Source organism: Morus notabilis, unplaced genomic scaffold (assembly GCF_000414095.1).
Source record: "Morus notabilis unplaced genomic scaffold, ASM41409v2 Scaffold855, whole genome shotgun sequence".
Lineage (NCBI taxonomy): Eukaryota > Viridiplantae > Streptophyta > Magnoliopsida > Rosales > Moraceae > Morus > Morus notabilis.
The window spans coordinates 237009-253421 of record NW_010365497.1 but is presented as its reverse complement, the minus strand read 5'-3'; the positions used below and the strand labels follow the sequence as shown (position 1 = coordinate 253421).

The 16413-nt window shown below is 38.8% G+C and overlaps 1 protein-coding gene across 1 annotated transcript; it reads right to left on the bottom strand.

Annotated features, from left to right (window-relative positions):
- Positions 1-12995: 12995 nt before the first annotated feature.
- LOC21391993 (cytokinin dehydrogenase 6) lies at positions 12996-15672 on the bottom strand. The gene is made up of 5 exons (XM_010108125.2): positions 15023-15672; positions 14506-14633; positions 14128-14388; positions 13751-14013; positions 12996-13664 (listed from the first exon to the last, which is right to left on the bottom strand). The coding sequence occupies exons 1-5, from the start codon at positions 15606-15608 to the stop codon at positions 13325-13327; spliced, it is 1578 nt and encodes a 525-aa protein (XP_010106427.2). The 5' UTR covers positions 15609-15672; the 3' UTR covers positions 12996-13324.
- Between the last annotated feature and the right edge of the window lie 741 nt (positions 15673-16413).

The following is a 16413-nucleotide window of genomic DNA, read 5'->3' as shown; positions in this document are numbered from 1 at the left end:
ATTTTACCAAAAAGAAAAGAAAAATGAAGAAAGTATGAACATTTCCTCTCTCAAACGACAGCAAGGTAGAAAACGACAATAAAACGAAAGACGACAGCAAAATGTGAAACGGCGGTTAAGATAAAAAGGAGAAGAAATCAGGAACCAGCCATCGACACGAACATAGAAAGGAACATTAGCAATGCAACATTAAACACTAACGAATTCCAACGACAAGAACATGAAAAACTGCTATAAGTGAAATAATGGAGAAAACCGAGAAAGAAAAAACGACAAAGAATTCCAACGACTGATATGAAAAAAAAAAAAAAAAACTTTAAAATCGAACGACACTGAGATTAAAATGACATGAAAACGACAAAAAGGAAAAGAATAACAACAAACAAGAAAACCACCCAAAAAAAAAGTCACTAATGAAAAGAAAACGAACAACAAATGAGAACGACGTCAAGCTGAAACAGCTAAAACGACATCAATATGAAAACGATAACAGCGGCAACACAGAAAGCCGCTAGTAAACGACCAACAGAAATGAACGACAATAAATGAGCAAAAGAACATGACACTAAAAACTTCAATTAAAAAAAAATGAAACTCAGAGAGTGAAAAGCGATGACATAATGAAACGGTAGCAAGGAACTACAGGATCAAAGCTCGAACGACAACAAACTAAATCCGCAAGTAAAAAAAAGAAAAAAGAAAGGGATAAAAACACATACAGAATACAAGAAAAAAATACAGCAAAATGAACCCGCAATAAGGTGGAAATAATGAAACCCAAACGGCAGCAAGCAATCAACGACAACTAATGAAACAACGACAGCAATGTGATAAAAACATCTCAAACGACAACAGCGGGAACAACACGAGCGCTGCAAAACGTCACGAATGTAGGGAGAGAAAAACTGAACGACAGCAATCGTAAGATAAGAAATAAGAATCTCAAGACAAAAACTCAAATAGAACTAAAGGGAAAACGACATCAATTTAAAAAAACGACACGAAACGACAAACAAACTACAGCAAGAAATGAAACAACAAAATAAACGACAAAAGTAAAGACCGACGAGTAATGTGAAAACGACAAGAACTCAAACAACGATGACAAACTTAAACTAAATTCTGTAGAGACTGCAATTTTATTTTATTTATTTTGATTTTGATTTTGTGATAAATACTATAGAAATGGCAAATGAAAATAAATAAAATATAATCAAAAGTGCTTATTAATCAAAGATTCCACTATCCTCAAAAAAAAAAAAAAAAAAAAAAAAAAAAAAAAAAAGTGTTTTTTAAAAAAAAACCCCCCTCCCCCAAAAAAAAAAAAAAAAAAAAAAAAAAAAAAAAAATCAAAGATTCCACTTATGAGAATATTGAAACTTGAAAGTTGAAGAGAGAATTCTAGAGAGAGAGCGGAAAAGAAGGAGAATATTCTGGTCGGCTACCAGAAGCGCGTTTTTGGTCAGTCGATCTCTAAAATACGCTCATACGCTCTACGTCGACCGACCTACACGATGGTGGAGTTTGTGTTGTGTTTTCTTCTCTTTTTTTTAGTTGTTCATAGAATAAAGGTAATCATTCTCCTAATATTGGTGTTTGTTTTTCCCTTCAAATCGCTAGATTTGTCTGGTCCCTACAAATCGCTAGATTTGTCTGGACTTTGGTTGTTTTTGTTATTTTTAGTTATGTTCCCCCACCAAGCTATAATCTTGTGTGGGTTTTATGTTGTTTTATATCTTCTATATGTTTTTAGCTAGATCTGTCGATTCAACGAGCTTGAAGTGGAAGAATATTGACTTTCAAAGATCGGTCTTTGCAGAGAGTTTGCTACAACCTTTTCGGGAGAGCCAACGTGGAAGGAGAATTAAATGAGCTAAGAGAAGTGCTCTAAATTGTGGTCATTATCAGACCTTGGTTTCATGTACTAGGACGCTGTTGGGTCTCCGGGTACCTGCAGCAGAAATACACACACACACAAGCACATAGATCAACACCACAACTAGATTACCGAAGGAACCTCAACCAAAGGATCCGTTTGATTAATCGTCGCTGGAAACCACGAGCTCAGCTCGGCCAGCCAATACAATAGTAGAATTATTCTCAGAATGAAGATAAAAATGATTGCCCCCCTCACTATCTCTCTTCTAACATCCCTCCTCACTAGGCACTACTTCCTAGGAGTCTAACCGCCTAGGCCAACTCAGCAGCCTCCTCATGTACTCATCTCCTTTCCCCAACCGAAAATGTTGCGAGCACCTCTAGCATACATCCGTTCGTATCTATTCCTCCTAGGCTCGGTTGTAACATTACTTCCTTCCTCAAAATCGACCTTGTCCTTAAGGTCGAAAGTAAGGAAACGGGCTTGCAGCTCTTTAACGCTTTCCCAAGTGGCGCTCTCCATGTCCCGGCCCTGCCACTTCACCAGCACTTCCTTAAGGGGCTGTCCTCCTTGCTTCCGCAGGCGCCCTTGTAGCATGGTCTCCGGAAACAGTGGTTTTGAGATGTCCGGCGCGAAGTTGCCGATCACTGGTTCCTGTGAAACCGCACGTCTGCCGACCACTTTCTTCAGCATAGACACATGGAAAACCGAGTGCACCCTGGACCCTTCTGGCAGCCGAAGCTTGTAAGCCACAGGACCTACCTTGCCGAGCACCTCAAACGGGCCGCGGTATTTTGGGGCCAACTTGTTGCTGAGATGTCTAGCCACAGATCCCTGTCGATAGGGTTGCAGTTTCAGCTAAGCCAGTTCTCCCACCTGAAACTCCTGTTCCACTCGTTTCTGATCCGCATAGCGCTTCATTCATTCCTAAGCGCGCTCCAAGTTGCATCGCAACTGTTTCAGCTGCTCATCACGATCCGAAAGCTGCATATCCACTGAACCCACAGTAGTCTTGCCCCCTGTATATCGTATCAATGTTGGGGGAGCCCGACCATATAGGGCTTGGAAGGGTGTCATGCGAGCAGCCCTGTGGAAATTGGTATTGTACCAATATTCCGCCCAACACAGCCATCTACTATAGTGCCTAGGCTGACCGCTGGTGAAGCACCTCAGATATGCCTCTAGGCAATGGTTAAGAACGTCTATCTGCCCATCAGTTTGAGGGTGGTATGCTGAACTCATGTGCAAGGTTGTCTGTTGGAGACGGAATAGCTCCTTCCAAAACAGACTAGTAAACACCTTATCCCGATCACTTACTATACTCCGAGGTATGCCGTGAAGACGCACCACCTCTCGGCAAAACACCTCCACTACCAATTTCGCAGTGAACGGCCGCTTGAGAGCGATGAAGTGCGCAAACTTGGTTAAGCGGTCCACCACCACAAAAATGACCTCATGCCCGCTGGACTTAGGCAACGCCTCGATGAAATCCATCGAAATATCCTCCCACACTGCCTCGGGAATGGGCAGCGGTTGTAGTAACCCCGCCGGGCTTGTTGATTCCACCTTATTCTGCTGACAAACCCCGCACTCAGCCACAAACCGTTACACATCCTTGGCGATGCCTGGCCAATACACGTTAGCGCTTATCCGCTTATAAGTCCTTAATGCCCCCGCATGTCCTCCTGTCATAGTGGAGTGGAACTCCTGTAACAACTGTTGTTTGAATTGTGAACCCGCCGGAATGACTATCCGTCCCCAGTGTAGCAACACCCCATGTTCCACGGCATATTGGCTTTCTTGCGCCTCTCCACGACTCAAAAGCTCCTTGAGGGTGCAAAGTTTGGCGTCAGCGGCTATCTCGCGCTCCACCAAAGCCATGTCTAAGAATTGGGTCCCCGAGATTGCCAGGAGTTCACCTCCCTGTGCCCAACCACCTCGACGAGACAATGCATCGGCCACTACATTCTCTTTTCCAGCCCGATAGTGTATGTCGAACTCAAACCCCAACAACTTCACCAGCCACTTTTGTTGAGCCGGAGTACTAATCCGCTGCTCCAAAAGGAAGCGAAGGGATTTTTGATCAGTGTGAACCACAAACCTCCTGCCAAGAAGGTATGCCCGCCATTTCTGAATGGCCAGGACCAGGGCCATAAGTTCCATCTCATAAACCGACTTGGCCATTGTCCTAGACGACAGCCCCTTGCTGTAATAGGCCACCGGTCGCCCCCGTTGCAATATGACTGCCCCTATTCCTGTTCCCGAAGCATCCGTCTCGACCTCGAAAGTGTCCTTGAAATCGGGTAATGCAAGGATTGGGGTCTTAGTCATACGTCGTTTAAGAGCCTGAAAAGCCCAATGCGCCTCCTCTGACCAGGTGAACTCCCCCTTCTTTAACAAATCGGTCAAGGGTCGTGCTATGGCGCCGTAGTTTTTCACAAACCGACGGTAGTATCCCGTCAAACCCAGAAAGCCTCGCACTCCTTTCACTGTGGTTGGGACGGGCCACTCGACCATGACCCGTATCTTTCCCGGGTCCGCTGTCACCCCTTCGTGGGAAATATAGTCCCCCAAGTATTCCACGGTATCCTGGAAGAACAAATTCTTTTCTAAATTGAGCACAAAACCCCCTTCCTTTAACAGCCCCAACACAGTTCGTAAATGGCCTAAATGCTCCTTTGAACTATGGCTGTAAATTAGAATGTCATCTAAGAATACCAAAACAAATTTCCTTAGCAATGGTTTGAACAACTTCGTCATCATTGCCTGAAAAGTAGCGGGAGCCTTAGTAAGCCCAAAGGGCATAACCAAGAATTCGTAGTGCCCTTCGTGTGTCTAAAATGCCGTTTTCTCAACGTCCTCCCGCCTCATGCGGATTTGGTGGTATCCACTCTTTAGATCAAGCTTCGAAAAGCAAGATGCCCCGTGTAACTCATCTAACAACTCCTCGATTATAGGGATTGGAAACTTGTCTGGCACTGTCAATTTGTTCAATTCTCGATAGTCCACACAAAAGTGCCAACTTCCGTCCTTTTTGCGAACTGGCAACACCGGACTCGAATAAGGACTCTGACTGGGCCTAATAATTCTGGCCAATGTCATGTCTACAATCAGATGCTCAATCTCATTTTTCTGCGCATACGGGTACCGGTAGGGCCTGATATTCGGCAGTCTGGCACCCGGATGGAGCACAATGGCGTGATCCCCTGTTCTAGATGGTGGCAGCCCCAGTTTTTCTGAGAATACCAGTCCATAATCCTTTTCCAACTCTTCCATATAAGACGCCACTGCTCCCTCTTTCCGGCCAGTGGGTGAGCGGGTGGACTGCCACTGCACTAAATAGCACTCTTCTCCCTGTTTGGCCATCTTGGCCACAGCGGTAATCAAGATGGGCTCCCAGGATAAGGCCGACACCCTAACCAGCCGATGGACCTTCTCCTCCAATTCGAACTCTAACCACATCTGTCAATAGTTTTCCCTAAATGTACCTAATGTCCTGAGCCATCCAGCCCCCAAAACCACATCTACTCCCGGTATCTCAAAAGGGTACAAATCCAATTCAAACTTTAAACCCGACACTTCCAGATACACCCCTCGACATACGATATCTATAGTCACGCAATAATCATCTCCCACCTTAACCGTATATTCTGAAATTGCCCCTACCGTTAACCCCAACTCCTTAACCGTGGTCCAACTGATAAACAAGGAATTTGCCCCACTATCAATTAAAATGGTTACCTGTTTCCGCTGTAACCGTCCGTACATGTAACACCCATTTTTCTAACTGACAAATTCGTAGAAATAGATGTTAGAAATTAACATGAATGATGTTATGGTCTCATAATTAGTTAAATTCTAACATCACGTTGAGTTATATTCTGCAGGTGAACGCGACGAGGACTCGTGGTGTAAGAACAAGTTCATGCCAAACTGTTAAATTTTATATGATGATTTGATGGAAATGTGTGTTGATTTAATACCATTAATAGATTATGCAAATATATAGTTTTACAAAATACATATTAGATATATATGTCAAGTTTTAAATACAAATTGGTTATATGTTATATATAAAAAAAAAAAAAAAAAACCGTATTTACACGGTCAATTTTATATTTATATATATATACACACACACATAAGCATCAATAGTCAACCATCGTTATGTTATTGCACTTTATTGCTGATAATTGATTCGATGCCGAATAGCTAAGGGTGAGGAATTGCATTATGTCTTTTGAGCCAATTAAAGTATCACGAAACATCAATCATGATTTGCAATTCGTTTTCCACCGCAATGACAGCCTATAATCACCCAAATTAAGTCAATTAACATTCAAGTTAATTCCAAAATTTATTTGCAATCAAATTGTGAGTAATTTCTGTTTATATACATGTTGACCAATACAAATCTTATTCTTTTAAGCAGCCAGCTTTATCATTTTGTTTTCTGTTCCATTAGAAAATTTTTACGCTTTCTCCCTCTCAAACTCCTACCCTATCTCTCTCTTTTACCTCTCTCTGTCACTTTTTCTCAAGAGCCCTAGCCACCATAGAATTTTTCATTATCTTCCTTAATTCTTTTAAGAAGAACACAATATTGGAAAAATTATTTTAAAGGTATGTGTTCCTATCATAATATTTCGTGTCTTTGTTATTGATGGAGGGAGATGTTCATATATCTTTATAGTTTTGTGTATGATAGTTGTGACGTTATTGTCAAGGAAAATGTAATGAGATTGTTATCGCTAAGTTTTTAATTTTTGCTACGATGATAATTTTGATTGATTGATAGAATGGTATATTTAGAATTTCTTTTACGCTTATGTGAGTGTTAATCCTCTATTTTCTTTATTTATTGTTTTTATTTATTTATTTATTGTGGATAATATTAGAAACCTGTTTAGGTTGTTTCCATGATTTATTTGAGTTATATATGATTTCTAGTTAGGTGTTGATGAGAGTTGTTGTATGACGCATGTTTTAAATAATTCTCGGATATGATAATGTTGGAAGCATGTTAGAGTTGTGGTTAATATAATAGGCTGACATACATGATTTTTGATGAGTTTTGGACGATTGAAAGGGAATTTCTTGGTTAATTTCGGATTATAGAGTGCTGGAATTTCTCCAGGTTTCATATCTTATTTTAAAACAGGGTTTCAGGGAGCAAACGAACTCTGTTTTTAACAAATTAGATATCGTTGGAAAGCTTTAGATGTCTACTTTAATTTGAAATTAGTTTCAGGTCATTTGAAGTTATATGTGAATTGTTATGAGTTTTTAAATTAGTAAAGGTCAGGCTGTCAGTTTTTCTTTAGTTTTGTGATTTTGTCTAACCAGTGGGTTTTTATGTCTTGATGTTAATGAATGGTGAGAATGGTATATTAAATACTGTTTTAACGTGATTAATGTATTTGATGAGATGTTAACGCTTTTTCTTAGTAATCTTATTTATGATTTATGGCATGAACGGTTCTAGAAGCAAGCACCCGAGGACCTCATTCGTCGCGTCACCATTGTGAAATTTTAAAAGGCTAAGTAAGGCGCTCAAGTAAGTACACTCTCACCTGCAACATGAATTACAGAATTGAGAAGTATATGATTTTGATGTTTATGATGATGTTATGACACCTTTAATATTTCATATGATGACGTTTTGAAGAAAAATGTATATATGTATTTTTATGTTTTTAAATGACGTTGTACACCCGTGATGGTGACCGGTGACCGGTCTTATTGCCACGGTTGGTATGGGATTTGCTACCCCATACTTTCCGTGGCTAGCGCGCTATGATGGTACAATGTCGGGCCCAATATATGATGGATTTTAAAGTCTAAATATGTTCAAAAACAATTATTCTCAAGATGATGTTTATTGTTGATGAATAAAAATGTTCATTTAAATTTGTGAGAATTAAGTGTCTTACTAAGCCCTTGCTTATATAAGTTATTTCATGTTGCAGACAATCTAAAGGGTAAGATGTAGCCATGGAGAATATTAGAGCGGATGCGAGCTATGCATGATAAGAAAACGGGAGAAACGATCATGGGATGAAAATGTTTAAGGTTAAACAAAGTTTTTGGTTTTTACTTTTATTGTTTTGAAACTTCAGTTTATGGTGGTTTTGATTTGAAGAATATTTTAGACTTTATAGATTTTAATAACTAACTTGAACCGAAGGTTGTTGTTTTATTTTTCTTTGAGGAAGTTCAAAAATTTAAAGATAGTATGTTTAAAAAAAAATCTAGGCTTTTCTTTAAGTCGTTTAAAGTAAAATATTTCAAGTTTAACGATTTTTTCGCATTCTTTAAGAGATAAATGTTTAAAAGTTAAGATAACTGTGACGGTCCGTGAGGGGTCGTTACAGTACAACTTGAGCATCTCTCCACCATTGATTCCGGCCAAAGCCTGCAACCTCAAGTTCGGTTGGAGAAGCAGCAGCCCTTCGTGTTAGGTCTCCGGGTACCTACAGCAGAAATACACACACACACACAAGCACACAGACCAACACCACAGCTAGATTACTGAAGGAACCTCAACCAAAGGATCCATTTGATTAATCATCGCTGGAAACCACGAGCTCAGCTCGGCCAGCCAATACAATAGTAGAATTATTCTCAGAATGAAGATAAAAATGACTGCCCCCCTCACTATCTCTCTTCTAACATCCCTCCTCACTAGGCACTACTTTCTAGGAGTCTAACTGCCTAGGCCAGCTCAGCAGCCTCCTCACGCACTCACCTCCTTTCCCCAACCGAAAACGTTGCGAGCACCTCTAGCATACATCCGTTCGTATCTATTCCTCCTAGGCTCGGTTGTAACAGACGCCAACATATTTACCGATTTTAGTTTGTTGTATCACATTTTCTGTATTGAATTCTCTGTAAGCTTCATGTTTGTTGTTTAATGAAATATTTTCTGCATTAAAAAAAAAAAAACTTGAAAGTTGACACTGGCGAGTATCTTCGATACACTACTCTTCAGGTATCATTACAAAGTAAAAATATATGTACACCACATACACCACATATATTTATTGCATCTGAATTTTGCTATACAAAGGGAAACTTGTCTCTGTGTTTGATAATGTATTTGAAAGTGCAACTCTCTGGTTATGTCTTAGCTTTCTGATTCTTGGGTTTTACTGGGAAAGTGTTCATTTTAGCTCAAATGGGTTTTCTGGGTGGTGATTATTCATACCCTTTGTTGCTTTAGGACTCGTTTGTTTTGTTGGTTCGAATCGTAACTCAAGTTTTCGCTACATTGTTTTCTCACGCAAAAATTCAAATTCAACCATTTGTGTTATAATGTTTTTTCTCATATAAATTCACTTTTCAACTCGAGTTGAAAACTTGATTTAGCAAAACAAAAGAGGCCTTAATATATGGGAGTAAAATTGAATTCAAAACATATATTTGGTGTGTGACCCACAAAGCAAGAGAATAAGTGTGTGAAATCCATTATGTGACGGATATTTGGTTGCTAATGTCAAATATTGGTGCGCATTTTCAGTCATTTAGAAAGATAAATGTTAATTCCTTCCTCTATAGGCATTATGGTTTTAGCTATGGACATTATTACTTACTAGAGCGTTGAGGCTCCATCCTAAAAGGTCAACCTATACGTTTTTCTTTTCTTTGTATTCTTATCTTGCACTATTTCTTGGCTAGTTCTAAAGTTTGGAGTCAGTTGAATGAGAAAAATCTTATTGCTGTAACTTCTGTCCACAGAACTTCAGTGTGATATGTAGTTTTTTGTTATTTTGATAACTGAGTATGCTATGTAGTTGTATGTATCTATGCAGTTTTATAAATGTAGAGGGCATTTTTAGTTGGAGTACATTTTTCACACGAACCTTTTCAAAATTCGGGGGCATGTTAAAACAGGGTACAAAGTGTGAGGTACTTTTGAAATAATCCTAGCATATAGTTAGGACTTTGTGACTCCTAATATCTGCTCAATGCATATGAACTAAAGGTAAGCAATGTTTAACTTCGGTTTATACCGCTTCATTGATTCACTTTTTGAGCTCCTTCAACAAGCTACTACATAATTCATGAAATTTTCACTTGCATACAGTCTAAGCTTTATCCTCTCATTGTGGAATTCTGGGACATGACATGTCTTTGTAGAACAATTTGCCGCACATATTCCACTACCAACTAGATTGTGATCTGTCCTCAAAAGATCTGTTTTACTCCTCGACCGCGAAACTGAAGTTCTGAGGGAATTACAAGCCTTGCTTTCATTTGTGAGGTTCTTCTTATGAATGATTATTTCCTCGGCGGGATTCTTGCAGTCTAATATCTGAAATTAGTTACTTTCGACAAAAGATGGACCTTTTGCTTGATATCTGATTTTCCAATAGCTTCTACTCTTTGTCAACATTAAAAACGATGCTTCTTAATTCTTCTAAAATTTATTCCATGAGATGGAACATTTGTTTGTGCTTCTTTCCATACTTGGCAACTGGCATACTTGATTTCTTCACTTGGAATGCTAGTGTTCCATTGACAGTGGGGTTATGATCTGTCCTGCATATAGCTATTTCTGCTTTATTCTTAAGCTCTGAGTGATGTCAATAAGTTTTCAAAAGCACCAACATTCATATTGTATTTTCAATAGTGAAAAATTGACCTCCACTTGATGGTACTGATATTGTGGAACTAATTATTCATCAAAAGAATCTAAGAATTAAAGCTTTTTGTCGTCCTCACCGGAGTAGCGACAACTAAATTAGCAGTGTTTAAGCGCCGGACTACTGTATTAGGGATGCTATTTTTCTCGAGGTTCCGTTGAATGTACAAGAAATTAGTTTCTTAGGATGGATGGTTATTTGCCAGTTACCAAGTTTTTTTTCCCATTATGTAGGTGGTTTCTATTTACATCTTGTCTACTTAGTTAACTTTCTAACGCACTTCTTCATTCGTGTTTACTTTATTGTCTGCCAAAAACGTAATACCACACTATTAGGAGCATGAATGGCATATTCTTTCTGGTTCATTCAATTCCATAGCCTGCATATGCAACTTGAGATAGGTCCCATTTGGTGTTATATTCTCAAGCAACGGTTCATATTCAGAGAAAAATTGGAGCTTCACTTCATATTTTTGGTAAGGTGGGTTTCGAAATTCGAGCCATTTCCAGAATTCAGAGACAAATATCATGAGAATCACTGCCTTTTGGAATCATAATGATTGTCAGATGTGCAATGTGATGTGGGACACAGTAAGTGAACAGAGTGCATGGGCTAATTTTGCAGAGAAACACCTTTTCCCTTGGTTGGTTCTGAATACAGATGCTGGAATCTCTTGAACAGGAAAAGAGAGAATTTTCCTTTTTTGAGCTTGTTGCTTTATAGAGACCTCTCTTGATGCAAATTGGATGTCCTTTAGAAGTTGAATCAAAATGGGAAAGATTCTTTGTGCTGACAAAAGTTAGTTGGAAAGGCAGGTGTAACACGTCATCCACCAATCCTTCAAACTCAACAGAACTATATCAACGCATCGTTCAATTCGCCGATTCGAGTTTTCAATTCTAATTTTTCTATAGTTAAAGGCTCTCAGAAACAGTTACATCTACTACAGAACAATATCAAGTTTATTGAATTCATGTTTTGTTATCCCGTTAAGATGGCTCATGAAAGTGTTGATGAGAGAGAGTTAAACTATGAACTCTGCTAATTATAATTGTTTTTGTAGCTTTCACTAAGTAATGGTAATATTCTCTTCTCATTGGTCATATTTTTGGAAACTTCAGTAGTAGACTCCTCTGTCTTTGTCCTGCAAAGTTGAGGACTAAAAATCATTATTGTGCAATTTTGAACCGTTAGTTTTTTATTAAGCTCCGTTAATTTTGATGTGATCTGATGGTCTAGAATTAAGTAGTGGTAGGGTATTCTTTTTGTACCCTACCATCGACCCTGAAAATAATACTATGAACAATCATTCTAGATTCTTATCATCTGTTTTCTCTCTACATGATCTTATTCATATCACAGTTTTGGATAATTATGCATTGCACCTGATGGAAAACTGAAGACCTTAAGGCTCCGAAATATATGGAATTTCTAAGAAGGCAAGCCATTGTGCTTGAAAATAGCATGAAATGCTTGTTAGCAAAAGTGAATGCTTGAGTGTCTCATGTCATCTTTTTCATGATCACACTCGGAGAAAGTAACAAGAATATGCCTTTGTGGTTTGAGCCCTCTCCATATTCATTGCAGTTGCCAGATATTTTAAAGGCACTTTCTGACACAGTATGGCAAAAACTGATACCGCTTTCGATTAAAAAAGGCAAACAGTCTGCCATTGTGATATTGGTTACATATCTAAGTACATTGACAATATCTTGGACGTTGCAGAAAAAGGCAGATTGTCTGCCAATGAGGTTCATATTACCAAGGCGGTTAGCTTGGCTTTGCTCTGAATCCTTACTATTATTACTAATTGGAGGCTTGAATTGGCTTTTGTTCTATACTATTACCTCGTTTTTTTTTTTTTTTTTCAGTTGTTCGAGTTTTTAATTTAAGTTGAAAAGTGAATTTATGTGAAAAAAAATAATGTAACCTTTTGTTCTATACTATTTCCTCGTTTTTTTTTTTTTTTTCAGTTGTTCGAGTTTTTAATTTAAGTTGAAAAGTGAATTTATGTGAAAAAAAATAATGTAACAAAAAAAATAAATTTAAATTTTTATGAAAGAAAACAGTGTAACAAAAATTTGAATTGTGATTCGAACCGGTTAAACGAACAAAACCTACGTTATTGAGCAGGATATTTATACTATAGTTACGCTCATTTCACCGATTTGAGTTTAAAATTTGAGTTTTATTACAGTAAAAAACTCTCAGAAACAGTCACATTTAATTTTTTTACTACAGTAAAAAGCTCTCACATTAAGTTACATCTCAACTTGAATTAAAAACTCGAATCAGTAAACTAAATGGGTCCTATATCTCTCTTTTTTTCCTTTTTTTTTCTTTCTTTGTTGAATAAAAAGAGATCAGTGGTGTCTCAGGACCTCCACCGACTTGTCATAAACAACCTTGAGGTCCACGCATGTCAAACACATAATCTTACTATTTCATAAGCAAAGTGTGGACACGAAGAATTGAACTACTGACAGACGGAAGAGAGAGCCGTAGAGCGATCGTCTCTTGCTGCTGTATACTATATATCTCTTTGAAAGTATTAGATTCATATGTTTACAAAATTTGTATACTACATATGCATTATATAGTCATACAGACTCTTTCCCAACTGTATAATGGATACTTCTAAAATCTAAGCCCCCCTTTACAAAATCTTCAACAAAGCCACTATGCAGCCTCCTCGTGACACAAAAGAAAGCCACGTGAACAATAATAACCATTATTCATTTTACAGTGTTTTTGCGGCTAAACCACTTAAGCCCACAAAAGTAAAGCATTGTGGGGTTGGTTATGAGGAAGACAAGTGTATAATACTGTTGGCTTTTTTAAATATTCTTTGGCCAGGAGATAATATTGCCAAAGGGTCATAAACAGATTTCCTCTGTGCAAAAACCTCCCAGCGGGTCCCAAAGTGGGCCCTCCATTCTTCTTGGGTGGTGTAGTGAGGCAGATACTGCTTCACCCCAAGATGGGCAGTCTCACAAAACTCCAGAATCCTCTTGTTTTGAGTTAAAATGTGGTCTAAGCCATCATTTCCTGTGGAAGAAGGAATTGCTGAGCTAAGAAATGCCACTAAGTAGAACACTTCTTCTTCCTCTGGTATAACCACAGAGGTTCTGTTGTCCCACCTGTTATTAAGAATTCAAAATTAGTCAATTTCAATGATATTGTGAAAAAGCTTTTTTAATAAGGTGATATGGGTTGTTATTGTTACTTTGATTTGTTGACTGGGTAGATTAGAACAGGTCCGTTGCTGGTCTGAGTAAGGATATTGCCGAAGACTTGTTTAGCAAAAGTGTGGATTTTGCTTTTGGGAATCAGAAGATTCAGCCAAGGATGTGGAACTTCCCACAAGCCTTTCGACCGCAGTTTGACCTCGGAAATATGAACTCTGTCTAAGAATTCCACATATGTGACTTCTGATTGGAAGAGTGTTGAAGAGATATAATTTAGTTGACCCAACAATATCTCCACTTCCTGTAATGTGAGAATAAAGTGTAAAACTGATTAGTGATACTTAACATGAATTGGTTAATAGTGATTAGTGATACTTAACATGAATTGGTTAATAGTTTTCCACGAGCTTTTCACCTGATTTGCCATTTCGGTCTCGTCAGGATTGAAGTACTTGGCCAATTCTAGGCAGAAAAGTGTTCTTCCATCTGACTTGAACTGGCCGGCCTGAGCTGGGTCTTGAGGGTTGAACGATGATCTCCAGTTGTTAAGGAGGCCTGTCCTGTTTATGATCACAAACCCTTCAATGTAATCGAACGTGTTTTCCGCGGATATGAGCCATTCCTGGTCTCGGGTGAACATTGCGAAATCCGAGTATAACACTCTAATCCACTTCACCTGTTGTATCAAAATGGTTAGTTTTTTTATACACTTCAAAATCTTTTGTTTTTTGAAATTTTGTTTACTAGCTTAGAGGTAAATATTTTGTTTTTTTTTTTGGTTTTGTTTTTATACAATTGCAGGTGCTGATTCCAATGATATTCTTGCCCGCGTTATGATACCAAATTGACCAAGTCCTCCAAGAACACTGTGAAATAAGTCTTCATTCTCTTCCTTGGAACAATTTACCACGTCTCCTTTACCTGCACTCATTTTAAAATTAGTTTTTAGTAAGGCATCATGAAGGTTATGCACGCAAGAAAAAAAAAAAAAAAAAGCTTGTTTGCAAGACTAAATTGGTGCCTTATGACTTAAGTTATTAAGTCATGGGGCTATTTTCCAACAAAGACCAAGGTCAAATCCAGACAACTTAGTGTGAACAATTTTTCTTTTTCCAAAAAGAATAATAATTATTATAATCAGCCAATATATAAAGAAGTTATGATTGCATGAATAACTTCCCCCATTGTCTTTCCACGTCTGACCCTTGACTATTTGGCCTCATCTTTTGTTCTGAAATAGTTCTGTTTCGTTTTTATTTATTATTGTTGTTTTGTCACCCTCAACTTTTTTTTTTTTTCTGATGACAAACCTGTAACAACCTCCAGCTGATGGACATTGCTGATCTGAGGGCCATGCTGGAACGCCTGGCCGCTGACCCCGGCGTTGGACAGCGTGCCGCCGACGGTCAGGTGCAGGTAGTCAGTCCATGATTTTGGCGCCAACCCATGTTTCAACGTCTCATGCAGGATGTTTATCCACAGCTCTCCACCAGAGACGTCAACATAAGGGGACTTCCCCGGGTAAATACGCATTTCCGGGTACTTGAGAGATTCCATGCTGATGACCACTCCTCTGTGGGCTTGTGCCTGGCCCTGGAGGGAGTGGCCGTGGCCTCTGGCGGCGACCGTGAGCTCCGAGCTTGTGCCCATCTCCCAAATATACTTCACAGTAATGGCTATGTCAGAGACGGATTTCGGGTGTAATACTGCTAAAGGCAGTAACTGAAATATGTTGCCGAAATCCCTTGCTGCGTGATGGACTTGATCAAAGTCGAAATGGCCATCAAGCTCAAGTGTTTTCAATGAAAGGATGTTGGGAAAACAAAGGTTTATTCTAATATTTAGGCAAGTGAAGAGGAATAATAAGATCATAAAGTTAGTTGGCGGGTGTCTCATTGTTGTTGTTGTTGTTGTTGTTGTTGTTGTTGTTGTTGTTGTTAGAAGAGAAGAAAAGAAGCTGAGGAAGGTTAAAGGAGTTTAAACTTTTTTTTTTTTTTTTTTAAACTGTTGTCTAGTTTGTAAGCCAAAAAAAATAAAAATAAAAATAAACAAGGCAGAGAAGGAGTGAAAGAGTGGTGTGGAAGAGCGAAGAATAAAGAAGGGTTGATGAGGGAATTTAAAGGTGAAGATTTTGGGTGGCTGAGTCAACCTAACTGCAGTCATGAGAATCCGTATGAAGACTGCCTACTTTGGTGGAAAGATTTTCTTTTTGAAGGGGTCTTTTGTTTTGGGGAAACCATCACAAATATTGCCAAGTTGAATAGGAGAGGGAGGGAGGGAGGGAGAGAGAGAGAGAGAGAGAGAGAGAGAGAGAGAGAGAGAGAGAGAGAGAGAGAGAGAGAGAGAGAGAGAGAGAGAGAGAGAGAGAGAGAGAGAGAGAGAGAGAGAGAGAGAGAGAGAGAGAGAGAGAGAGAGAGAGAGAGAGAGAGAGAGTTTTTGAGGGAGAGAGAGAGAGAGAGAGAGAGAGAGAGAGAGAGAGAGAGAGAGAGAGAGAGAGAGAGAGAGAGAGAGAGAGAGAGAGAGAGAGAGAGAGTTTTTAGAATTTTCTTTTTAGTTCTTTCTTTTTGAAGGGGTCTTTTGTTTTGGGGAAACCATCACAAATATTGCCAAGTTGAATAGGAGAGAGAGAGAGTTTTTAGAATTTTCTTTTTAGTTCTTTCTTTTTGAAGGGGGGTCTTTTGTTTTGGGGAAACCATCACAA